This window comes from Manis pentadactyla, chromosome 2, assembly GCF_030020395.1.
Source record: "Manis pentadactyla isolate mManPen7 chromosome 2, mManPen7.hap1, whole genome shotgun sequence".
Classification (NCBI taxonomy): Eukaryota; Metazoa; Chordata; class Mammalia; order Pholidota; family Manidae; genus Manis; species Manis pentadactyla.
This window is the reverse complement of record NC_080020.1, coordinates 206,677,310-206,704,441: the sequence shown is the minus strand read 5'-3', so window position 1 is coordinate 206,704,441 and position 27,132 is coordinate 206,677,310. Positions and strand designations below refer to the sequence as shown.

Sequence of the window (27,132 nt, the reverse complement as noted above, 5' to 3'; positions counted from 1 at the left end):
CTAGATACACCAGCTGGTAATATTTTGCTACATTTGCTGTATCTGTCTACCTCCCTACCATCTATCTGTATTTTGTTCTGAACCGTGTGAAAATAAGCTACAGGCATCAGGACACTTGATCCCTCAGTACTCCAGCATACATCTCCTAAGAACAAGAATGTTTTCTAAACAACCACAATATCAATACCACACCTAAAAAATTAACATTGATATAATAACATTATCTAATAAATTATTCTTATTCAATTATATCCAATTACCCTAAAATATTCTTCATAGTAATTTCTCCTTCTTCTTTTTCTTCTCCTTCTTCTCTGTTTTTTTATCCACAGTCCAATCAAATATCATCCATTGCATTTAGTTGTCATACCTATTTAGTATCATTTAGCCTAAAACTATTTACCACTACAGTACCTTTTCTGGTCATGAATGACAATGACATTTTGAAATCCCAGCTAGTTGTCTAGTACTACATCCCACAACCTGGGCCACAAACATGTCCAACTATTTCCTCACAAATAGATTCAGGCTAAGTATTTTGGTAAGGATACTAAAGAGGTACTATCATAGCATATCCACTGTGTATATCACAATGGTCCTATCAGGAGACACATAATCTCAGTCTATCCAATTGTTGGGTGATTCTAAACTGGATTTTTTGGATACCTTATGATATCTCTCCGTGGTAACGATTCCTTGTAATTAATACAAAAGCTGTAGAGTGACAATTTTAAACCGTATGAATAACTTGTTCCCCAACAAATTCCACTCAGTGGTTTTAACATGCATTGATGGTCTTTGTATAGCAAGAATTACTTTAGAAATTGCAAAATTATGATTGTTATAATTCTGTCATTTCTCCCACATTTGCTGGCTAGTATTTTTATAAAAAGTAAGGCTTTTCCCCCCTTTTACCACTATAGACTCATGGATTGTTTTTAAAAATACAATATGATCCATTATCATCATTTACTCTTTCAATTACTCACATTTTCCAAGTTTGGTCAGTGGGAGCCCTTCAAACTCTTGACATGTCCTCATTAGTGTTTGAGCACAACACAATGTTCTTTCCTTACCTATATTTACTCTACTCGGGGCTTTGAATCTCCCATTTTTCTCCAAAGATGCTTCATATGATCTTAAACTAGATTCTTGCAAACCTTCCTGGCATCCCAACAAGATTAGGAGTGATCAACTCTCAAGAAGGAACCACATATTGAAGACCAACTGAAGCAAAAAAGAGAGGAAAATGTCTCATAATATAATAGGTCTTCCAGTCTATTTGGCATCCTATGCCCCAATCCCTACTATCCTCCATTGATTGGAGTTTTAACAGAACTACAACCAGACTTTTTAGGATTCTTCTCAACTTGATCAATAGCCTATGGCCTGTGGAATTCTGCATACCTAGGGTTCAAATTAAACTGGTTTCTATGTCAGATAGTGGAAAGTCATCAACCACAGTACTGTGAGGTCTGCCTAGGTAAAAGAATTCAGAATAGGGGCCATATGAAAATGTTAATATCTAGAATATAAATTTGTCAAGCATAGAGAGAAATATAATCTCCACACAGGTGTTTACAAAGCAGCTCCTGGCTAAATAATAGTGTTGCAATCTTAAATGCTTAGCCTGCAATCCAAGAATCCCAACAGAGGTTTAAAAGAAAATTAATTCCATGAGAGTACAGAAGTTTTGGGTTTTTAAATGAAAATCAATCTGCTGAGATGATTCCCTATAAATCTCAACTCCCATGTCCCTTCAGTCCACCTAGTGACATTTACCGAAAACACTTTTTGCCAATGATAATAAACATTTGTGCTCTGCGGTGGCTAGGAGTCTCTCTCGAATGCATGAGTTAGGGGAGCACACTGCGGCATAAGGGTAATAACTGACTAGAGGCCAAGGCACACTCCCCTTTATGCAGAGGCTCACAGCCAGCAGTTAGCTGGATCACATCAGGATCCTCCTCTGAAGGTTTAGATGCATCCATGACCTTTCTCTAGGCTTTTATTTCTAATTTTCACATGCTGCTATGCTCCTTTAATTAATTCACTTTGGCAGGCTGGCAGGGTGGAGGGGAGGGGGTGACATGCATTTTAGGTCAGCATGAACTTTGGATCTTTGGACAGTCCAGAGATGGGGAAGTTCAGAGAGGAGCCTCCTAATCCCGCCCATTTATTCTTTGATCCACATTTCAGAAAACTGAGCTCATGCTCCTTTTCCTTATGAATAGAATAAGAAAGAACCTTCAGATTTTAGATGCGAGAATAATAGCTAATAGAGGGAGTCGGTGTTTCTGTTGATGAAGTGAGACCCACAGCCAAGGGGCCCTCCTTGGGTTGAAGTAACCTCAGTCATTGTCTATTTGGAGAGGCCCAGACAAGGGTGGGGGACCTGGAAATGCCAAGCTCTGCTCCCAGGTGACTTTAGTGAGATGAAGTAATTCAAGTAAACCCAAACATTTTGCCTCATCCCCACCTTGAGTGACATTTATAGGCTATAGCAGAATAAATGTTTTGCATCTTTATGGTGATATCTAGTTCTAAAACATTTTAATGTTTTTCGATTAGATCCCTATAACTTTGTGTAGTAAATTGGCCAAATCATAGTCCATGTTTTCTAACTGAGAAAAATGAGTCTCAGAGATTGAGGCAGTCAATCATTGGCAAAATAGAAACAGAAAGCTAGGTCCTCTTATTCCCCAATCCCAGGGCCTTCCTGAGACCCTGTTGCTCTGTCTGTTTTATGACTAGAGTCCCTTGTGCCAATAGCACCTTTGGCAAAATCTTGCTCTAGGTTCTGTTCTACCCTTAGGCTGTCCATTGGACACTGTTTGCTGTCTCCTCCCTAAGCTCATCCTATAAAAATATTCCTTCAAGTTGAGAGTTAAAATGCTTTCATTATCAAGTGTAAATATTAGATAATAGGTGAGACCCTTCCCAAGGGTATTTGAATTTTAACAGAGATCTAAGGATATTACCTTACTTAATAAATATTTATTGAGCATCTACTATATGGCAGACACTGCTCTAGGTACTGGGGACTCAACAGTTACCAAGTGAGACAAACTACCTGCCTTCTAGGGGCTTCTACATTCCAGTGACTCTCTCCAATTTCATTGTGAAACAAAGCTCCTACGGTGGAATTTCAAGGATCAACTACTGGCAGAGGAAGGCTTCACAGGCAGTAGCCTTTCAGTTGATTTTCAGTCATAACAGGCTTGGTACTTGCTTACCCAGCCCCAATCACCTGATTATTTTTCTTTTTTATGCCTACATGGTTTCCCTGTAACATATTAACATTCCTTCTCCTAGGCTGGCATCTAAACTTTTCCCTGGGTGGGCAACAAATGGTTATTTTCCAGGCTGATCTATATTTACCTACTTTCAGGTTTCTCTAGTGCCATGGAATTCAAATGGATCCCACAGGGTCCGTGAAAGTGAGAGGCAGCCATTTATGCAGGGCCAGCCTGGGACCAGAACCCTCCAACATCCAGAAGGAGAGCATGGGGGTGTTTTGAATTCATCTGCTGAGTTAATGAAACATTCAAAGGCACATATATGAAAACCTCAGCTTACATGTCACATCTTCATGGGCAAAATAAGGGTTGCTAACATTAAATCCGAGTCAGAGATTTTATTGCTTCTCTTCTAATATTAATAAAACACAGGCCACACAGGAAAACAAAATGTCACTTGACTTTCTCATTGTAATCAACAATTCAGCTTGGGGGACTCTGATTTTATTGAACATGAGAGATGTACTGGAGGGAGGGAATTAACTTATCAGAACAGAACCATCTAAAACCTCTGGCTAAAGAAGTAAATCTTTTTTTCCTTCTTTTTTTTGCAGAAGGTAAACCCCAAAAGGGTGTAACCTACCCATCAGCTCTTACATATTCATCATCTAAAAGCCCGGCTGCCAAGGCAGGCAAGTGTTCATGTGTGATTTCATCGAAATCTTTTGGGTCCTTAAACACACAATATTGTGTTTTAGGAGATAGTGTAGAAATTAACTTCTTAACTGGTCACGCTTCACTGAGCCCAGCAATATTTTAACAAATGCCAGGAACACGGGCACATAACTCAATGGGATCAGATGGCTGGGGCTGAAGAGTGAGGTTTTATTTTTTAGTTTTGGTTTTTGCATTTCCAAGATTATCTCTGTGTTTCCATCATTTTAACTCAGAATGACTGTTGCCTTGAATATTATTGTTCTGTTGCATTAGAAGATGACATGACATTCTGTCTGGAAACGTTCCCTGGCAGCTGGAAGGGCAAAGGCTGTCTCTACTTAGGGTGAACTGAAGGGAAGCAAAGAGGATGGTGTGGTTTATGTGATAACAGCCAACAGCTAATCTGAATCGCCCAGGCCAAAGATACACTGAGTTGTGCCACCCCAGCTGCGTGGGGACCACAAAGGGAGTACAGGTAGCTCTCAGACCAGGAAAATGCCTTTTTCTAAAAGGCTTCTGTGTTAAAGCCAGAACTGTGCTGTGCATGCTTGTCTTCAGGGTACTTTGATTTCCTACACAAAAAGAAGCTGTGAGCTGCTTTATAATGGAATTTTGCATTGCTTCCAGAAACTTGAGGGGCTTACCTGATTTTGCTCACATACTTAAGGTGAACCTGGTTTAAAAATAGCAATAAAAGCTAGCATTTTTTGAGCATTTGCTGTGTGCCAGGCTCTGCTCCATGAGCTTTACCTGATTATTGAACTTAATCACCCTAACAATACCGTGGGTATGTACTATCCTTAGCCCTCATTTACAGTTTAAGGAAAATGCAACACAGAGAAGTTTAGTAACTTGCTCTTTGCCACACAGCTATTAAATAGCAGAGCTAAGAATCAAACCCAGACAGTCTGGCTTCAGAAACTCCTCTCTACACCATTATCTTGAATTTTCTCATGCTAATAGCAGTGCATATGAAGAGTCCTGGTTTGAGGACCTTGGTATACAAATACAGACTATTTCTCATTTTTTCCCACAGCTACTGCTCCAACTATATTTTTACTGACTTTCTTAATTATTCCAGCAATCTAGACCTGTTTTGTTTTTTTTATTGCAAAAATACAAATGCTCCCCACCCCACACCCTCAGGCTGGTAGCAGATGGTGGTGCCTCGTGGACTGTTCCTGAGATATAGCCTATCATCTAGCCATGTGGGAGCAGGGGGAGGGAGAGGGACAGACATCTCCCTAAGGGACTGACCCGGTGGTGGAGGGAGGGTGTCCTGGCCTCTCAGTTGTCTCCTCTAGGCTGGCAGTTGGCGGTGATCTGAGTAGGTGACCCAGGGAGGGAGAGTACCTCTGGACTCCCAGGAGACTCCCCCAGATTGTCTCTGCCAGCCCCACTCCTGCAGGGTGCCTGGTGGGCCTGGGGGCACCGTGGGTCAGGGGAGCGAGAGGCCCAGCTGCCCCCCTGCAGGCCCCTGCAATCAGGAGGAGAGATTCTTGTGAGGCCCCTTCTTTTGGCTTGGGGAGGACAAAGCATGAAGGACGAGAAGGAATATCCTTTCATCCTACACACCGCTCTCCCGAAAGGTGGCTACTCACCCCCTACTCTCCTTTCCTTCTGCTAAGCAGCCTGGGCCAGGTGGGGTTGGGGATTGTGCAGGTTCTACGGGAACGGCCCCCGTGGGCAGTTCAGGGCACCTCTGCCCTTTTAGAAGGGGGCGGAGAGGGCCTGGGCCTTCTGGCTCCAGCTTTGGGCCTTAGCCGGAATCTGGACAGCAGGTAGAGCCCCATACAACCTGCTGGGCCTGCAGCCATCAGTCACCGAGGGTTTTCTCTGCGCCACACCCTGTGCTCCACACAGACACTGAGGCAGAGAACCCACCTGTTTCCAGAGAAGGAAGCTGACTCTGCAGAGGTTTAGCACTTTGCCCAATGGCACGATTCTCACTGGCTCATACAGCACTCACACTCCGACTGCATCCCCTCAGAGCAGGTAAGGCCAGAGGAGAGGGCAGGGGCGAGAAACTCCAGCCAATGTAGAATATAAAACCCACTTGGTTTCTAGGTCCCGCACAGCAGAGCTCACTTCTAAAGCGTCACTACGTACCCCCAGCACACGGCCCGGCTCACCGCTGCCACCTCCAGCAAGCACCTGTCCCGTAGGCCTGACTCACTGACATCCAGGAGGAGCATGGGTGAGCCAGGGCACCTTTCCCACACTTTGTTGCTAATTAAAAATTAGCAAAGGCCATAACTTACTCATTGCTGATGTCACTTGTCCTCTCTACCAAAACACCTCACCTTTCAATGACACTCTCACCAGGCCTTACAATCAGCCTCCTATTATAAGATCACCCATTGTTGTCAGAGTCTGAAAAATTAAGTTCATTCTTTCACTCACTCAATGACCACGTACTGAGCACCTTTTATGGACCAGACCCTGAGCTAAACTCTAAGGATTGCAACCTCAAAGGGATGCTTGGGGTCTTACCCAGCTTCAGGATAGAGGAACCTCCCCTTAAAGTTATAATCCCATCAAGGAGTAAGTTTTCACCGATTCAACAAAAAATTCCAGTGAGAACAATGAAAGGGTGGCCCCCTTTGTTGCTACTTTCCTTTAAGTGATAAAATCCCTGCAGAATTTGGGCGGGGAGCAGAAGGTGGAGCTGTGAGGGCCACCAGTTGTTCAGGCCTAAGCAAGCCTCTACAAAAGGCTTCCTAATCTCCCCAAGAATGTGAGTGAACAGGTATATCAGGGTAGGATGACCCCCAAAGAGTAACACCCTTCTTCCTCGGAAAAGTATCTCACTCAGGAAATAGAAAGCATCTTGATTTGCCTTGTGCATCTCATGCTGAGGACTGACATTCCTGAGATTTAAATGCTGCTTCCCCAGGCCCTTAGCATCCATTAGGCAGGCAGCTGTCATTTTGGCTAGAGCCTCAAGCTACTCTGAGCTAAGTAAAAACAAGGACATGTTGGTTTGTAGAGTTTCTTCAAAAACTGGGAAGGCACAGGACTGGCACTGCAGCAAGAGAAGGGGAGGTAACTCTTTATATTAAAGGCTGCTGAGCAACAGTGTCAGGAAAACCCCTGCAGCCCCTCAGTCTGCAACTAAATCAAGCCCAAGTTTATGGCAGTAAGTTCGCCTTCCCCGGAAGCTCCTGCCCTTATGCCTGCGCCCACCGAGGCCACCCCCTGCCGCCATCCGGCTTCCACCAGAACTCTAGAGAGCGCTCAGGCCACCCTCCCATGGGAACCAACTCAGGAACCTTGAGGCTACCCGTGACTTGTGTTCCACTTTGTTCCCCTTTTGAGGAAGAAAGTATGAACTTCGGAATCAAATAAATGTGGGTCCAAATCCTGGCTCTGCTACCTATTATCTGTGTGACATGAACCACATTACTGGGCTCTCAGAAAATATATTCCTTAACTTAAAAATGGGAATACTTGGATCAACTTCCAGGAGCGTGATTAATGTCAAATGTGAATGCTTATGTCCAAGAGGCCTGCATAGTGTCTGGGGCATAGTAGATGATCAATGAATATTAGATTTCCTGTCCTCATCTATAACCCTGAGGCAAGTAATGAGTTAGCAGTGAGAAGGGCCAAATTCTCCCCCATCACTCTGACCTCCAGGCATTGTTGCCAACCAGGCTTCAGTGTCCTTCCCATCACCTCACATCTGACACCTGCTGAAAGCACTGTTTTTCACTGCGGGAGGGGGAGGCATAACACAATGATAAATGTCAGCTCCTGCCGTTTGTCAAATGCCTACCATGAACCAAGCACTGTGCAGGCCACAACATTCCTGCCAAGAAGGTCTAACCATCCCCACGTCAGCAAAGGGAGCCAGGCTCAAAAGCCTTTAGCGGCCAGGCAGGCTCACGCGGGCTGGAGCCAGGAATCCGGCCTGGTTGGCTGTGCTTCTCAAATCAGATTTCCACCCCAGACCCAGTGAATCAAATCTCTGAGTGATTAGGGCCCTGGAACCTGCATTTTAACACCTCCACTGTAATCCTAATGAGGAGCCAGGTGCAGGGAGGCTCCGAGGACCTCCTGCTGCTAAAGAAAGCGATTGTCTGGAGCTGTTCTTGACCTTGTCCAGAGTAATATGTCAACAGCCTATGGGAAGTTTTAAAGTTTTAATATGTTTCCCAGGAACATCTTTGGAGAGAGACAAACTTTCATGTATCTGAGATGGTATCTTACTAGTTTCATTTCAAATTGCTTAAAAGGAACCTGGTCCCATGAAGAATTCACTTTGGGTCACATTAGGCATTATGTACAGTAAGGCATTGAGAGCACTTGGGATAGAGTTTTTTTTTCTGTCTCCTTAAAGACGGTTCTCTTCCATGAAGGAGAGGAGGCAGGAACAGCCTGGAAGACTGTGGAAAACCAGGGGGATGGCTCTGTTGGTTGAATTTATGATATGCCTGAAAACATCTGTGTTCTAAGCAAGTAACACAAATGGCTGCCCTTTGGATATTTAATCTGCTCTCTAGTAATCAACATTAGCAAAGGAAGATGAATTAAAAAACCCTCAGAATTAACCAAAGGTATAGGAAAAAGATAATTTAGATTTTCTATACCTAGTAAGTTTAAGGTAGCAAAAACATTCACTATTTGCTAGTAGAAGTTTTATTTTTAATTTAATTGTGGTTCATTGAAATAATTTGCCAGTAAAATGCACTCTCAGTTTATTTATATATTTCTCTCCAAATCAATAATTGTATTCCATTTCATAAAACACACAAGTGATTCTATTAAATGGGTTTTTTTTTCCCCCTATATAAGTAGGTCAAACCTGGGTGTGCATCTCCCTAATGAGGCATTAATGCTTGGTAGTATTTACCAGAGTAGAAGACAAAGAGTACTTTAGAGAAATTAGAAACTTCCCTAGGACTTGTTATGAAAGCTCAATTCCTTTGAAGTAATGGAAATGTCATAAATCCCCCAGGTTTGGCTTTGCCCAAGGATGGTGTGAAGACTGGCTGAACCTCCACAGCTGCTGCCAGCTTGCTAGCAATTTGTCTGGCACAGTCTATAGGCAGATTTAAAGGTGACCAACTGTTAGCAAGAAACAGGGTAAATGAGGGAGCTGCTTCCTGCTCTGATGGGCTAATGCCTACAGGAGCAGACTGAAAGGCCCAGCTCCACCCCAGACCCAAGGCGCTGTTTGCTGACCTGCTGTCCCCAGTCAATGCTGTGATCCCCACACAAGATGACAGTGGCAGGGTGGGGAAATGAGCAGCTGCCAGCGCTGGGCAGGGGTTCTGAACACCCCACCACAGGTTTCTCTGCATGGCTGGTCCAGGGATCTGGTGCTGACTCTGTTTCCCCAGCAGGCTGTACTGGCACAGAGGAAGTTGGGTGTTTACTGCAAAGAGCACAGCTCCTTATTTCAGGCACTATCCCCTGGTCTGCTGTCCCATGTACCAAAGGCGCATCATCCCTGAGCAGAGTGAAGGCTAGAGGTGGAGTGCTGTGCAGGCTACAAAGCAACCCCTCTTCACCCCACCTCCCTAGCAAAACATATCCTTTCCTAATCCCTGGAGACGTGAACACTTAAATTGCAAAAAAAATGCCAAAGGGTAGGGGGATGTGGGGGAGGCAGGCAGGGAGGCTTTGCTGATGTGAAGCTCCCCCCCAAGGGTGCTCAGCCCCGCCGACACCTCGAGTTCAGCCCAGGCGTACTGATTGCCAGCTGCTGGCCTCCAGAACTGTGAGAGAATCAATTGCTGTTGTTTTAAGCCACTGAATTCTTACTGGGCTCGGGTTGGTGGTAATTTGGCACAGCAGTCCTAGGAATGTAATCCAGAGGCACAGGCAGAGCTGCGGTGTACCCACCGTGGGGCCCAGGAGGCACTGTGACTGGTGGCTGTTGTTCCTTCCAGCACTGGGGAGCTATTCACTTTTGGGGCCATTTTATGTCTCCTTCTGGCACAGACCTGCAGTTCTCAATACCAGCCCCAATGCTCAGTGGGTAGCCACCTGCCCCCATGCCCAAAGCCTTGAGAGAAACTGTCACGGCACCCAGAGTGCTAACAAACTGAGACTTATTTAAAACTGTGGCAGCATTCTAAATCATCACACATGGATGAAGAACACAGTTTAAAGTGGAACCTAGATGATCCTTACCATCTAATTAGTTGCATTAGCCCATTTTGCAGATGAGGAAACTGGGGTCCAGAGGAGGTTGGTTGACTAGTCATGAACCAACCTAAACTAGAATATCTAGAACACATTCCCTAAAAGTAAGTCATAGTGAAAGCCCAGGAGTATCTCCCAGCCTCTGGCCAATGCACCCCATAACAGCAAAAATGTATGTTCATGAACCATTGCTTCTGGTGTCCGGCAAATTAATTTGGTAGTTAATCATGTTCTGCTTTGTCTATGTTGCTATAGTTTTGAACTATCAATTAAAAATTTATTCTTTTTTTAACTTTGGTTTGTTTATTGGCTTATTGCTCCATTCTTGTAGGGCAGGTGGAGTTCACCTTCCACAGCAGCTAGCATAGGTCTTTGCTCATTGCTAATATTCATTAAACATTTATCTTCTTTCTGCCCTGAAGGGCTTACCAGCTTTATGCAGGCCCCAGTGTAATTCCATTTTCTTACAGGTGAGACCACAGAAACCTATCCAAAGCCATCAGTTCCAGGGACAACCGCACAGCCGGTCACCCGGATGCAGGTGCTGGGGCCCAGCCCAGCCGGAACCGCCCAGAGCTCCTTGCCAAAGCCGTCCCTGTCTGCGGGCTCTCCCACCAGCAGCCTCAGGCCGCAGCCTGTGGGCCACCGAAGCTGGGAGCGGGGTCAGTAGGTAGACTGTGTGTTGCCATGTGCTAGAAGAGTGGGAGACTGGGTTTTTAGAGCGATGGCTCTGTCTGAATGCCTGTGAATAGTGTCACACCACCTTTTGAGCTGTGGGCGACGGGGGGTGCCTGAGATTGGGCCAGGAGTACGTGGTCGCGTCCTCCCAGATTCAAGGAGTAAACTTGAGCCCCATAATAATTCAGGGCCAAGCTAAGAGCTATGCAAACCAGGTAGAAGGGGCTTAAGGTAGATTTAAAAATAAGACTGCTGTTTTCCTTTGGAAGGTCAGCTATTACATGAAACTCTCATCGCAAATTCCTCATTTCTCCACAGGCTCAGTTAAAGGGATAGTAGGTTCCTATGTAAACATTGCTGAGTTTTGTTTTGCTTCCAGTGACAACTTGTATATTCCTGGAAACCTTCAAATATTAGAAGCAAACAAACCCAGAAGAACCCCTTTAGGAAAAGTCAGATAAATAAAAATCTTTATTCCTTTTCTGATTACTTTTTATCTTATCACTTGTATCCATTTCATAAACTGTATTTTAGATTTTACCAAAGCCCAGTTTATGGAATTAATCTCACCATCACATCAAATACAGCATTAAGAGCTCATTTGATAATCCAATTTCCAGTTTTTACACAGGCTTATACATAAGCCATCCTGGGCTAATAAGGGCCTATCTCATTTCTAAAGGTCTTGCGGCAGAGGTGTGGAAATCTGCTCAGCTGGAGTGCCGTTATTGTCACAGCCCCTTTTTCTAAATATTTCCCACCTGGTGTCCCTTTTTCGTTCTAGGAAGAAGTGCCCAGAACTTGTTCCTTTCAGCCTCACCGCTGCATAGCACGGGCCTACCTCCCTTCTGTATCAGAGCCCAGCTCTCTAGTCATCTTCTTCTTGAACAAATATGAATAAGCACTTTCAGTGTGCTAGACACATTTCCGAGCGCCTTACAAGTATTAGCCTATGAAGTCCTCAAAGTAACCCCATATTGCTGGGAAGCAGCAGAGCCGAGATCCAGACCCCGGCAGCCCGGCTCTCCCGCGACTCCCCTCGTAGGAGTCTCTGCCCCACACGAACACCCCGGGCACTAACGAGGCATCACCGAAACAGAGGCCTGACCTGCCTTGACAAGGGTGGGGTGGCAAGATTAGGGGGTGTTAGACCCAGCCAGCTCCCACCGCGACTAATAATAATGACAGAACACCCATGGTCCACGCCTTCCCTGGGCCGGGCATACAGCATATGCATTCTTTTATTTACTCTTCCCAACACTCTGCTGAATAGGGATTATATTATTCCACCCGATGAATGACTCATAGAAGCAGCTGTGATAGAAAATGCCAAACTAAAAATACCATAAAAATAATTTCTGAAATGCATTAGACGCCCCCACCACTACCACCACCACCATCTTATTCTTCTTCGACTCAGGCTGATATGAGCACAGACACACAACATCTGGTGGCAAAAGAGAGAGAGTGAGGAGGGACACTGGTGTCAGGAATAGCCAGAAGTTTCCATTTTTCTTCACTTCAGGCTCTTGACTTCTAGAAACATCGATTCTTTCCAAGATTTTTGAATAACTAAGTTGTTTGCTCCCAGTGTCTCCTTAGAGTCAATTTTTACATAATGCATATAAGTAAACACGTGGCATATTTATTTGCCTATGCTGGGAGCTTGGAAATCCTGTGACAAGTTGTGCCTGTGCTTGTGGAAACCCCAAGCAACTTGAAGTAGTGGCTCCCACCCTGGCAAAGCTTCGTTATTCCTGGCCGGGGGACAGGGGCCTTGGCCAGCAGCCTCCCAGCCCGTCTGCTCCTTCTTCATCCTGGGCCAGCACCCACGCCCGTGCTGCCGCCCAGGCGGCTGGGCAAACACTCCAGGCAAGCACTTGGGGTGGCTGCTCCGAGATTGCCAAGAAAGGAGCCAAACTAGGGAGGGAGGGAGGGAGGACCTGTAAAAAATAGTATTGCCTACTGAAAGGATTTTCTGTAGGAATGAAGAGAAGTGGAACTGATGGTTGAACGCCTGTGTTTTTTTTTTAATAACAGCTTTATTGAGATACTTTCCTCAGACCATACAATTCACCCATTTAAAGTGGACAATTCAATGGTTTTTAGTATATTCACAGACCGACCATCACCAGACCAACTCCAGAATATGTTCATCACCCTAAAAGTAAACCCCATTACCCAACCCAAGAACTCACCCCGACCCCCAGCCCTAGGTAACCCCAATCTACTATCACAAATGCTGATCTTAATGTATGACCACAGATACTTACTGTGGTATTTTAGCCCAACTATATTAAATAATATTTAGTATATAGATGTCTTTTTTTCTTCAAATGAGCTGAAAATATTCCTCCAACTATAAGACAGCAACTCTCTGACTGCTGATAGACAAATAAGTTGCTGTTTCTGCATTTATTAAAGGTTTTCTTTTTCTCTTTTATATGTGACTATAGTCAAAAGATTCCAGAAATGGTTGTGGATGGGGTGATCAAGTAAGACCTAATTCATTTATTTATTCAACAAATATTTCTTGAGTACCTCCTATGAGTCAGGCACTGTTCTACGATTTTAGGCCACATTAGTGAACACAGCCTAACAAGGTCCCTGCAGTAGGTCACTCCGGCACAGGACACCTGAGAAGTGTGTGGCCGGACAGGAGCGGCTGTTTTGGGGGTCTATGAGTTATCTTTGCTCTACAGTGAGGTAGAGAGCTGCTTCTCCGACAGGACATAGGAACTTGGAGTCCAGTAGAGAGGAGAAACTTTGGAGCAGGAAAAGACAGGGTTTCTCCCAGCCCACGAAGAGGAGGTAGGCATAGAAAAAAGGATACAACACTTTATGCCAAAATTATATACTGGTGACTGCTGGATAGAGGGATTGCAGGTGATTTCTTACTTAATATGTGCAATGAGAATGTGTCATCTTTAGAAAATAGAGATGCTCAGGGTTTGTACCCATACAATTGGAACGAAGATAAAAGAAGTGAAAAGTTGATTATGACAGATTTGGTTGTAGGAGAAACAGGTATTTTTTCATGACCTCTTATCTCTTCCTCTCCTTGAAACTTGGTTCTTCCTCTCAGCTGGTTTTTACATGGGCCCCTTTCCCCTAAAACGGGCTTTGCATCTCTCTTCAGAATCCTCCAGGCCCCTTCTCCCATTTAGACCTTGCTTCACAGGAATTGCCCAGTAAATAATGAATGCTGAAGTATACGTGATTCTCTCCCAAAGTAATTAAGGATAACCCATTGTGTACCTTTAAAAATGACTGAAAGCTAATGCTACTTTGCATCAGTACCGTGTTAATGCAGTTCAAGCAAATCGCTAAATGTTAAGTGACATTTCTGTTGAAGAATTACTTTGACCTCCTCAGGAGTGGCGCAGTTAAGGAGAATTATTCTAAGAATAATGTAGTGTAAAGATATATGGCACTTTAGTAAAAGACACTTAATTTAACAACTGAAATACAAGGGTTGTTATTACCTGGAATTTCCAGGCAGTGTTTTGAGTTAAATCCATTTTTTTTTAACCTTTCAGTGCCTCCTCAGGGCAGGTCCAGACTGCCTGAGGATAAAGTTTTACCTTAGTTCTGACCTTGGTAATGTCTTGCCAGACTGGATCATGCTCTGCAATGAGGTAAACAGCTGCTTCTCTGACAGGACATAGGAACCTGGAGTCCAGTAGAGAGGAGAAACTTGGAAACAATGAAAACAGTTATTTTAAAATTTATGCTCTGACCAGTCGTATGTTATTACAGATCGCTGGTCCACCACCACCTATGTGAGCAGGCAAAAGAACCCCCGAGCCACTGCAGGTAAGAACCTGAACTCCCCTTTTCTAGCTACTGATGGAAATGAAGCTTGTATACATGGGGTTTGTCTTTCCAAATCTTTGCCATTTGGTTTAGATTTGGATAGAAATATTAAGCCAGTGATGTCAACAGAAGATACTGCTCAAGGAAAGTTGTAGGTAAAGTAAGGAAGCCATTAAGTAAGCAAACGGCTCACCTGTCGTCAATCCCTTTTTGTGGAGGTTGACAGAAATTCCTAAACATTCAATAACTAGGCTTTTATAAAGCTGAAAAGGAACTCTTTGGGGTTGATACCTGAGGAAGTAGGGTAAAAGGAAGAAATGTTCGTCACTTCCCAGGAAGTGCTTGGCTACTCCTATGATATGGGGAATAGAAATACTTTCTCCCCCAGGAATTCTCCTGTGCATTAGGACACTCCCTGGCTCCTCTTTCTTCACTTCTGTGTCCCTGCCTTAAAGGTTTGGCCCAATCACTGGGAATGCTCAGGGATGAAGAATGTTCTCTGCGATGCTGTTGAGGCCTGCAGAGATTAGAAAGGAAAATCAGGCAGGGTTAGATGCTTTTCCACAAACTCTGCTCAGGGCCTGGACCATGAGCTGAAACACTTGATTAGAAGTGCATGATTTCCTCTGCAGCCCTAGGGCACTAGGATGGGGATCTGGGCCTCCAAAGAAAGAGTTCAGGTCTTACTCTTGCTGGGGGATACCTGTGTGTCCTCCATGTGTTAAAAGATTTCTAGTGATTGCAGGTACTGTTTGCTTTGACACCGGATGGGAGCAAGGGCACCACGTGGTCCCTTGCACAGGGTTAGCAGCTTCCCAGAGCTTCACAATTGCACCTTTGCCAATGTACATGCTGTCAGCCTGGACAAAGAGCTTAAGAATCAGATTGTTGGGCAGGGCAAGGACTCAAGGCCATCCTAGGCTTCAGCTGGCCTATGGGACTGTTCAGGCAGCCAAGCACGGGGCACTCCCTCCTCTTGTCCCGTTGGCCAGGATCCTCGCCTCCTCTGCCACCTCCAAAAGTAGAGCCAACCACGGAGAGCTTAGGTGACATCCAAGAAGAATCTGAACAAGGGGCATTTTCATCAGGGGGCAAAGGGAAGGGAAGAAGGCAGATTGCTGACTGCATGCAAATCAGCTGACACTGTGGAATCCCCTCAGGAATCCAAAGGCAGGATTCGCCCGGAGCTGCTTTCCAGAAATCTGCCGGAGTGCCTGTCAGCCTGGGTAAGCCTGCTGCTTAACATTGCTGCCCCGCGGCTCTGCAAACGCCTCCCCGCGCCCCACCCACGACTGTCCTCCGAGGCACCACGATGGGGCACCAGAATCTGGGGGCTGCCAACTTGTTTTAACCTCTAGAAGATGTCTCTTCTTTGTCTGTCCTGGGGGTGTCACAGAGAAACTTTCTGCCAGTCCAGGCATCCAAGGGCTCCCATGGGTTTGGGTCTGCTTGAGAAGGCCCCAGATGGGGGCAGCCCATGTCCCCACTTTGTCCGCCCCAGGACCCGCCTCTGGGACAAAGCACAAATACCAGGCACACCACATGATTCAGACGGGGCTTGGGGGTGGTTCGCAGCAAGGCACATGACCTTTCCACTGCCCAAAAACTCGAGGGTATTTGCAGCATGTGACCCTATCCCCTTTTCTGACCTCACTGTTTGCAGGTGTGGGTAAAATTGCACTATTTCCAGAGTCTCCTGCCTGGCCTTAGTCCATGTCCATATCAATAGGTGTTTCTGAGGGGCGCGGAGAGAAGTTGTTTGGGGTTTTTTCCCCTTGACTGATTACAGCTTCAGGCTTATTTGCCCCGGGTGGGAACACGCTTTCCTGCAGCAGTTACACCAGGTCTCTGGCTCTGAGTCTCTGTTTCTCCTTCATGCTCCCAATAACTCCACTGTTTCTTGGTGGCCCAAGAGATGCTCCCAGCTACTTTTTTACCTTCAAATTCTACCCATTTCTGCTGTTCCTCTCCCTCTACCATCATCCCTGCAACTTTGCTCTGAGCGCCTCAGACCCTCCACCAACTCCCAGGGAACGCAGACCTGGCTGTGAACCCGGTGGGCTCCTCCAGGTGGGGGAATCCCTGGCACACCACGAGGAAAGGCAGGTCAGGACGTCTGGGCCTCTTGGATATCCTTCAACTGGCCCTCACCTAGTTATAATCATGCCTATCAGCTGGAAAATCATCATCATGGAATGAGAAAAAAACCATATAAAGTACACCTAATTTCTCACTAAAAAAATGAATCCTTAATGGCATGCCAGATAGAGGTTTTTCCTCGATATCAGATAACTCTGAGTGGTTGGGGATTCCCAAGCCCATTCATTGTTAGAACTATCTAGAATTTAAAACCACTGTTGCTAATTCGTCTAATCTACTGCTCCTCAAAGTGCGGTCCGAGGACCCTGCTTTCAGGGATTCTGGGAAGCCCTCCCTTCTCCAACTACATACCTGTGTGAGGCCAGATTTTCTTCCTATACTTCAACCAAGAAAACCAATTACAAGAGATTGAAGGAACTGATATAAGATTCGAGCTGCCTTTTATTGTACCAGACATTGAAGAAATTTGCCTGTCTTCTCACTGTACTCCTGTTTTGGAAACAGTTGTTCTTCATAAAAAAGCTGAAATAGAATTCTTATTTTTAAATGAATGAATAGTGAATTAGTTAATATTCTGTTTCAAATGGAAGAATGCACAGTTTTAATTTCCAATATGAGAAAAATCAATAGATATACCCATACAAACAACAGCTCTTCTGGGTCTTCAATAATTTTTAAGAATGTAAGTTTGAGAGACTTTCAAATATATGAAAGGAGCTTTCATGCCCTCCTGTATGGCTCATCTTTTCTAGGATAAATTTCCCCAGTTCCTCACGTGACCTGGCAGTGCATTCTCTTAACTACACTTCTGTCTGTTAATGACTCGGAACAGGACATCTGGAGCAGAACACAGTGCCACGGGGTTGTGTGCCGGGGAAATTGCCACTTTTGTTCTAAATGCTCTGCCTCCATTAGGACATCCCAAGTACCATTTGGGGGAAGCTCTGCCTCACCATCGGCCCATCTCTTACTGAACTGGCAAAAACTAAAGTCCCAGGATTTTTCCTCTTGCACTCTACAGAAGCAGCTCACACCAGTCCTGTCTTTGTGCGATTGAGTCTTTGCACCCATTTTATTATATCACACTTATCTCTAGTAAACTCTCCCGTAGTCTAGTCTGTTGCCATCTTCCTGAGTCCTAACTCTCATGGAGTATAGTAACTATCCTTCCATCTTTTCTGTCTTCCACGAAATTAACATGCACCTGTCCCCATTCTAGTCACCAATAAAAATATATCACATGGGACTGAGTCTCATGAGCCCCACTAAACACTTCATGTGTGTTTACTGCACCCCCCTGCCAGGCACACGCAGCTATGTACGGATCTAATGATGTTGCCATTGGCCTCTGTATTTCATCCTTTCCTGCACGGGACACCAGATTTACAATGCACGAGTGATTCCTGCGACCCCCTCCCCTCTGCCCTCACCCACAGGTGTAACTTCACACATCCCCAATTTAAGCTACCGCCCCCACTGCAGAGGAATGCTCTTTGATAAATGTATATATTTACTGAACATGCTGTATATCTGACACTGGGTAATGTGTTAGAATGACAAAGGCAAATCAGACACTTCTAGGGTTTAGAATTCTGCTGTTAGAACTTCTGCCCTCAGGGGTCCACACGCTCCTTCTCCGGGAGCAACAGCAACGCCACTGCCTCCCAGGCCCACTGCCAGGCCCCCACCCCTCCTACCAGGGCCCGCTTAGCATGGCTGTTCCAACCGTACTCCCAGGGAGAGGCAGGGCGGGCGTGCTCCTGACGATTTAAGTGATTGCTGGGTGACTTCTCTTCAGCACCATGCCTTTGCTGTTGGCTCCATGGTACCACGAGTCTGTTTAATCAAATAAGCTTCGCTGGCCTGGACATTTAACTGTGGCATTAGTGTTTCCATGAGAAAAGGCTGCCAGGTGCCAAATATCCCACCCACAGTTTTGGAGGATAACCCACTGGGGACCTGGGGCAATCGTTCCTCTGGCAGATGGCTCGCGGCCAGGGCCTCACCCTGTGCTCAGCCGCCCCCCACCCCCCAGCAGCCCCTGTGTGCTGGCTTCCGCGCAGCTGCAGCTGCTGTCTGCTGCAGGAGGAACCCTCCATGAGAAACGTGCAGCTCTCGGGGCATGAAGCCAGGCCGAGGGAAGGGAGGTGTGGGGATTCCTCCAGCCCCCCAGGACTGCTGCCCCTCAGACTGCCACCTCCTCCTAAAACCTGCACCTCAGGGAAGCCACTGGGGAGAAACCAGGGAGCTGATGGGCCACCGATGCTGCCGCCCCATAAAACTTTAGGGTCCTAATGGCTGTGTGTGGCAGCGCCCACTTGGGTCTGTGCTGTGTCTCCCAGATGTGCCTTAGAGCAGGGACGGCTCTGGGCCCTCACTTTATGGGAGGTCCAGAGAGCGTGCCTTTCGGGGGCCTGAGCTCCCACAACTGTGCTCCTCGTGAGTGATGATCAGTGGTGGTTAAGTGCAGGCCCTGGAGCCTGCCTGTCGGGGTCACAGCATCAGCTCTGCCACCCTGTGCATCAGTTTCTCACCTGTAAAATGGGGCCACAGTTGTCCCTAACTCACAGGGCTATTGTGACGTAACCTGATAAAGTGTGGTCAGTGCCTGGCATGAAGCGTGTGCTCAGTAAATGGTAATGTACATTTTTAGCATGGAAATCATTCAGAATCAGTAGTTCTCTTAGACACTATTTTCTAAGATGACCAAGCAAGGATCGTCATAAAAGTGATTCGACTGCCTTACACTTTTCAGAGTGATTTTGTATGCATTTACCTTGCTGTGAGACAAGGCAGGACAAGGCTTTGTGACCTCCGCTTTACACAGGAGAAAACTTAAGATGAGAGAAGGTGGGGAAGTCCCACAAGCCCCCCACCTTGTGTTCAGTAGACCCAGGGCATGTCTTCCCATTTCCTTTTCCCCATGCCACCCAAACTCCTCCACAAATGTGCTCACACGTTTACTCCCCATTACTATCAAGTCCAAAAACACCAGGTCTCAGCTGTCCAGATATTTTCCAGCCCTTGGCTTTTGAATAAAAGTGATGTGTTTCAAAGTTGTCCCAAACAAATGAACGTGCCATTAATAGAAAGACAGGCTTCCAAGACCGGAGGAAGAGGCTTGGAAATCTCTCATGTCCAGGCATTATTTATCTCCTGCAACAGAGCATGCAGCATTCTAATTCTTGAAAACATTCAAGGGTGCTGAAAGCCTTGGCCTAAAACAGATGTCAGCAGCCCGCTTTACTAGAGAAAGGGCAAAGCGGGGATTTTCACCAGCAGATGGCAATAGAGTAATAGGCCTAAAAAAGCAAAATGTTTAAACATATAAATCACAAATATTTTGAACATGGAGGTCATTTCACCCATGTGCTAATGTTATTCACAAAGAAATTAAGGTTCATAGAGAGTATCTGACTTGTTTAAGGTCATACACCTGGTTAATGGCTGAGCCAAATTAAACCAATTCTCACCATTAAATCAGATTGTGCAAGAGAGCAAGACTGCCTTTCAAAATAGCCTGGCATCTTAATCATGTGACGAAAAATATCACTTCTTTTGAGTGTGTTAATAATTCCAGCATGCAGCAAAACTGATGGCCTTTAAGGAACAGTTGATTACGCCCTCAGTTTTCAGCTTTCTGTGCTGGAAATGGAGAGAAACAGCCATTTTGGTATCCTTATGAGGCTTCCTAATATGCTGGTGCTGCCTCTGAGCCCCTCCCAACCGTGATTCCTCAGAAAAGATCAGGGACTATTGGGTAAGAATCTTGCCTTCCACTTCTTCAGCACCAGTGTGCAGGGAGGGTGGTAAACATATTACTCTACATAGAATGCCAGGTACCACTTTGCTTTATCCTGCTTGAGGCACAGTGAGCAGCAGAATGTCAGTTACTGAGTGCACAGCCAGTCCCTGTAGGCGCCACATTTGTCCTGTGTAGTTCCACAGAGGAGAACATAATGGATTGGTGAGCCAAACATGCCTACACCTACATGATGTTGGTGCATATTGGTGCTTATGAAATGTGGATGGAGGGATGGAGGGATGGAGGGATGGAGGGATGGAGGGATGGAGGGATGGAGGGATGGAGGGATGGAGTGATGGAGGGAGAAAGACTTCAAACCCCAGTGAAAAATTTTGTCAGAGTCTCAATAGTCTAAGAAGGGGCATGCTACCTTGGTTGGGTATGTAATGAGTTCCCTGTCTCTGGAGGTGTTCAAGCACCAGCCATCTACTCACTTGGTAGGGATGTTGTAGAAGCATGCTGGGGGTGTTGGTTTGGATTGGATGAGCTTTTAGGTCCCCCTAAGTCCCAGGATCCCTATTATTCCATTATTCTTGGTGCACAATGAAAAAAAGAGAAGGGCAAGATGTCTTTGGCTTTAAGAGCTCTAAGTGAGAAAATCACACAAATTTCAGGTTGCTTCTTCCAAAAGTCTGGTCCCACGCCCCTTTATTGAACTGCCACAGTTCGAACACTTATCCTCCTGGTAGTTCACTTGAGAGGGTCTGCTAGTTTGATTCAAATAACAAATTTGTTTCTTTTTAATTTTGACAATCAGGGGCAATTGACTTGTGGAAACATGGATGGGCTCTTTTAGATACAGGTAATTATACAGCCCAGCCTCCTGGTCATGAAGGTACCAGGCTTTTCATAGGATCACAGAACTAGAAGGATCTAATAATACAGCTGGTGGTTCAGAGGCCAAGCTCAGCTGGAACAGCCTTTCCAGGGGCTTTCACCCCTGGTGTTAGGGTCTGAGGACCATGTGAGGGGCCACACTGAAACCCCCACAGGGAGGCGTGAAGACAAGGAGCCAGAGGAAGCGAGTTCCCCACCCAAAATAGGTTGAGACACTCAGTCCTTCCAGGAGCAGGCTTTGACTTTCTATTTATCCTTCCTTCTTTGCAAAATGATGTTTGGGTTTTCCACCTGAGTGAGTGTTGTTCCCTGTTTACTGCATTAAGTGTTTGAAACCCAATAAGAAACACTGGGTTCCAGCTCTTGGTTCAAGAGCAGATTTTACTGGGAGGCGAGAGGCAGAGCGGAGGAAGAACTCAGGTCCCTGGACTTGCATTTCTTCCCCTCCCTCCACGTACAGCCTTGGGCTGCTTCCCTGAGAGGCTTGCCTGAGAAATGCCCTTGGACACCCAAAGGGAATCTTGTAAATGATTTGAGGAAGTAGGGATGAGCAAACTGAACTTACATGGGAAGAGGAAATCATGTGCTTTGCAGGTTGGAAGCACTACCATGCCTGGAGAAAGCCCACTGCAGGCAAGAGAGAGCCCCCATACCTTCCTCTGCTGGGCGTCCTGGACACAAGGAGACTCTCTTCTGGGGCTGCAAGTTTCCATCTGCCTGAGAAACTTATTGACCTTACCAAGCCTAAAAAGATTCTTATTTATTAATTCTTATGTGTTCATTTTCTTAAATGATATATTTGTGAACTGGCTCCCACGTAAATGGATCTAAAGAAAACCCTTGAAGCTGAAATTTCACACACACATACAGTGCCTTTCAAAAAATGAAACCCTTTTGCATCTTTACCTCTAAATTCCTGGAGTTCCTGGAGGAGGATGGGCTGCATCTGAGACTCATCCTCGTTGGCATCGCTTTATCTTGCCTCTCCTCTGCCACCTCCACCCAACCTTCATTAGATTGTCTTCTTGCATCTCACTCATTGTTCATTGACTCAACCACGAAATGTTGACGGAGAACCTGCAGGTGGTGGGCACAGTGAGGGTTTATAAGATGAGCAAGACACATGTCCTGACCTTGAGAACTTCAGAGTTTTACACTGGCAGAGTGCTTAATGCTTTCAGATAAGGAAACTAAGTCTCAGATGGACTAAGTTAGCAGGGAACAGAACTCAAGTCCTCTGACTTCAAATCCGTCTGAGCACCCAGGAGAGTACTGTACTGAGTCTTTAGTGGGGTTTCGGCAAATTACTCTTGTTTCTTATGATGGGGGTGCTGTGGGGAGGAGCAAGTTAGCAGCAAGCCAAGACCCTGAGCTGGGTGTGAATATCCAGTATGTCCCCATCCCTGGGGTAAAGCCAGATGCTTCCTGTTCTTGTGAGTCACCAAAAGTTTTACTGCTCTTCCCAGGATTTGTTCCGAAAGAAGAATTAAGCACACAGTCTTCGGAGCCAGTATCCCAGGGAGATCCCAGTAAGTTAACTGACAACTAGAAACGCCACTGTGGCTCTGACATCCTATCTGCTCTCTCCTCTCCACCCACTCACTCCCCACCCAAATCCTTCTCTCTCCTACCCTGGGTCTATTTATCTCCTCTCCTCTGTCACTTTGTTCTAAGAGGGAAAGAGAAACTTTGGAAGGATTTAAACTGTCTGTGTGCATGAGGGGGAGGGGATCAGAGTTTTAAAACATCTCTATGGCAACAGGGTGGGATGGAATGGGAGGCAAGGGTGGATGAAAGGAGGAGACTGGCTGGCCAGCAGGGATGCTGGTCCAGTGGGGACAGTGGTAGACAGAGCTCTGAGTTGGAAGTGGAAATGCAAGAAATAGGCAGATTCAAGGGACAGGGAAGGAAGACTCTAGAGGGCTGGAAGTGGAGGTGCAAGGGAGGAAGCAGTTAAAGACATGAGCAACTGGGATAAACGGTACTGCCATGAGGATGCCTGCGGACAGAGCAGGTGGAGAGACAGGGAGATCATTTATGTCTATCATCTCCCCTGAGACATTGGGGTTAGTAAAGAGTTGACTATCCACATCTGACATTCAAGGAAAACAAAAACAAAACCAAAAACATCCTAGCTAGAAATTTAGAGTTGGAAGTTGATGAGCTATGGTTCAAAATCAAGGCTATGAGAAGAGATGTGACCTAGGGAGACAGGATAGAGTAAGAAGAACCAGAGGACTTAACCCTGAAGAACTTCCATACTGAATAGGTGGGACAGGAGCCCCCGGAGGATACCAGAAAGAGGGACCCCAGGAGAAGAGGAAAACCAGAGGGGAGTAGTGTGGGTGATAAACTTAGAAGAGTGCCTGTGAATTCCCTCAGAAAGTCAGTACCAGGCAGCACCCAGTGGGCAGTGAGCCTCAAGTCAGTGTGTATGAGAAGCATCTGAAGGCATTTTAAAGACACAAACATGCCCAGTTCCTGTCTCATCTTCAGTGAATCCCTGGATCTTGTTACACAAAATGTGGTCTGAGGACCAGCAGCATTACCTGGAAGCTTGTCAGAGATGCAAAATCTCAGGCTGTACCCCAGACCTACCGAATCAAGTGGCTCCTTTGCACACTAACCCTTGAGAAGCACAGCCCAGAGAGATCCCCACGCATCTTTACTGGTTGAAGCTGCATAAGCAACTCTGATACGTACCCAGAGTTAAGAAATACTGGCTTAATGTATCGGACAACACAAAGGCATTGATCTATACAGTTGTACTGTGTTGGAGAAAACCAAAGCAATCCAGAAAATTGATAGACTGATTCCTGCAGACTCTATACCTTACTTTTTCTTCCTCATCCTCCAACCTCTCTCCCTGTGACCCAAAATAAATCACTTAGGCTGAGCATTTCATAACCCAGTTCTACCCTTTGGTACTGATGTTATCTTCAAATCAGCATGTTTCCGTCTCTGTATGAGAAAGTCACTAGGTCTCAGTGAGCATGCGCCCTGAGCCATGACCACTGTCATTAAAACCTTCTGGGAAAGGGGGAGCAGAGGTGACCTGATGCCAGCCACCAGGCTAGTGATAAAGAGAACTAAACAAAAAGAGAAACATCTCACCTTCTTAAAACCTAGCTATGAAATAAGCACATCAATCCTGAACACAGTTCAAGATGTAAGAAATAAGGAGAAAAACTGTCCATTGAAAACCGTAATCAAGGTGTCCTGCCAATGGGTTTCAGCCCTGGGCAAGTTCACTATGGATTCAATGTGACCAAAGAAATGACAGTAGAATGTTATTGGGGTGAAAGGCTTATACCCACGGTGGCAGTTCTATCACTAAAATCCCGTCCACTCAGAGTGAGTCTGCGTACAGCAAGCTGGTCTCTGCCTCTGGGCCTCTGTCCTCTGCTCTGCTCTCTTGCAGCCTTGCAGCCGTGCCACCCAGTCGCCCAGAGCACTTGGTGGAGCTCTTTATATAGAGTCAGTAGCAGCGTATTGCCCACACGTGTGTAGTGAGCTAGCTGACCAGGGCCAGGTGAGAATCCTGGCCACAGGAACTTTCATTTTAGCCACATTCCACCCCTCCAGGATTCTCTCCTCTCAATCTATGTGCCCTCAGTCCTCTGCAATGGTCCCTGTGTGAAAAAGCTGGAGCATTGTAACCAAATTCATAGCAACAGAGGCTATGACAATATACAAATAACAAAAATCACAACAAATTATAATGACCATCAAACCTGAGGAGATCCATTGCATCCTGGCTGTATTCAAACCAGTTCTACTCAAAGGAGTTAACCAAAAGGACCGTGGGTGGGCCTTACAATACCCACCTTCTCTAGCCTCTCCAGCAGAAAGTCTTACAGACACACAGGCCAATCTTGTTGCTTTATCTCTGTCTTCTGCTTTCTCCTCAGCGGCCGGAACCGCTGCTCTGGTCTCAACTGCCACAGCTCCAGTCCAATTTATTTCTGTCTGCTCCTGCCTTTTCCAACCAGCATACATCTGGGTCCTTGTGACCTTCACGAGGCCCTTTAAATTCTTCCTTTGAGAAGCAGACTGTATTTCCTTTTGTGCTTGAGCCTGAGGATAGAAGCAGAGCACAGGGAGGCGGCTGCACCGCTCCTGGAGGAACCTGCGGTTGCCTAGTCCCTCTGGCTTCCCACCAGCTTTCAACCAGGTGGCGTTCTCAACCGAGGAGGGGCTGATGCCTCTGGCACTGGCAGGGCCTTCACCCCGACCTGTTCGTCAAGGCTCTGCTCCTCCATTTCTGGGGCTGACGGCTCCACTGCATCCTTCACCTGCCCCACGGCATGCACCTGGCAGCCTGCGCTCCCACACTGCTTCTTCTCGTGCTGCTTTCTCTCAGGCCACAGCGCTTTGTAGTGACGCCATTTCAGTCAGCTTTCTCTTGGGGTGGACCCCAGTCCTTCACCCCTTCACAGTACACATGTCCACAGGGGGATACTCGAACGTCTCCCCGTCCATAAGTAAAGCCCGCTGAAACACTCCTTCCATGAGGGCAGCCTGTTCTTTTTCCTTGGTCACCAATAAACCCTGCCAACTGTTGCTAATTGTCTTGCTAATGGGTTTCAGCCCTGGGCAAATTCACTATGGATTCAATGTGACTAAAGAAATGACAGTAGAGAGTTCTTGGGGTGAAAGGGTTATACCCAAGTTTATTTCCACGATGGCAGGTGAATCACTAAAATCCCGTTCACTCAGAGCGAGTCTGCGTGCAGCAAGCCGGTCTCAGCCTCTGGGCCTCTGTCCTCGGCGCTGCCACCACTCCAGCCTCTGCTCTGCTCTCGAAATGCAGCCCTGCCACCATGTCGCCCAGAGCACTGGGCGGAGCTCTTTACATAGAGTTAATAGAAACGTATTGCCCACACGTGTGTAGTGAGCCAGTCAACCAGGACCAGGTGAGAATCCCGGCCACAGGAACTTTCATTTTATCCACAGAAGGCTACAAAAATCCATGTACTTTCTTCATTTAAAAAGAAAATCCCTTTTGGCCTTTATTCTAATTAACAATATTAAGCAATAGTTTTCATTTTAAAAGGCATAGTGAACTAAACTACTGACATCAGGAGGGAGAACCCCTCTTCAGGAGTGCTTCTCAAACTTTAATGTGCACACACATCACCTGGAGATCTTAAAATGCGGGTCCGATTCTGTAGGTGTGGGTGGGACCTGGGGTCAGCATTTCAAGCACAGGTGCCAGTGGGCAACGAGCCCTGAAGAACACCACTGCCACCTGCTGGCAACAATTCATATTGCAAGCTTAGGCCTGGGAAAGGATGAGTTGGCCGTTTGCAGTACAACAGGACAAGCCATAGAGCAGTTCTGCTTCACTTTTGTTTTATCCGAGGCTTTAGTGACAACTGTAAGCTGTACTTCTTGATTCTAGTTGCTTCTTCTAATCTTCACGTCAAGGATCACGTTTGGATGTAGCAGTTTTAAGGCGACAAAGTACAGGGAAAGCCAGCGGAACAGGAAGAGTTGGTAGACACTGAATGTCCAGGCAGACAGGAGGTTAAAAGCTTGCCAGATCTGCTAAGGAGCCGAGGCACCATTCCAGATGCAGTCAGTCAGGCCCGGAGTAGTCTTTGTCATCGCTTACTTCTCTGGTTTTCATTGCTGCGTGCCACTGCAAGATTATAAAGCACATCTCAAATTTAACTTTTCCCCTTTATCTGCCAGTTCTATAGTATCACTCTGCAGTAAATATTCCACTTAAAACTGTCAAGGTCTGTCCATTTCTTGCTTTCATTAAAAAAAAAAAATCCCTCC

The 27,132-nt window shown here is 46.1% G+C and overlaps 1 protein-coding gene across 2 annotated transcripts in view; it reads left to right on the top strand.

Annotated features, from left to right (window-relative positions):
* VIT (vitrin) overlaps positions 1-27,132 on the top strand; it is a 99,264-nt gene that overhangs the window by 47,343 nt on the left and 24,789 nt on the right. Inside the window, exons 6-10 of one of the 2 annotated variants that reach the window (XM_036931639.2) lie at positions 3,854-3,931; positions 10,580-10,771; positions 14,547-14,603; positions 15,764-15,829; positions 22,812-22,874. In XM_036931639.2, the coding sequence (XP_036787534.1) occupies positions 3,854-3,931; positions 10,580-10,771; positions 14,547-14,603; positions 15,764-15,829; positions 22,812-22,874 (456 nt within the window). The remainder of the gene's footprint in view (positions 1-3,853; positions 3,932-10,579; positions 10,772-14,546; positions 14,604-15,763; positions 15,830-22,811; positions 22,875-27,132) is intronic. The other variant, XM_036931640.2, reaches the window with a different exon arrangement.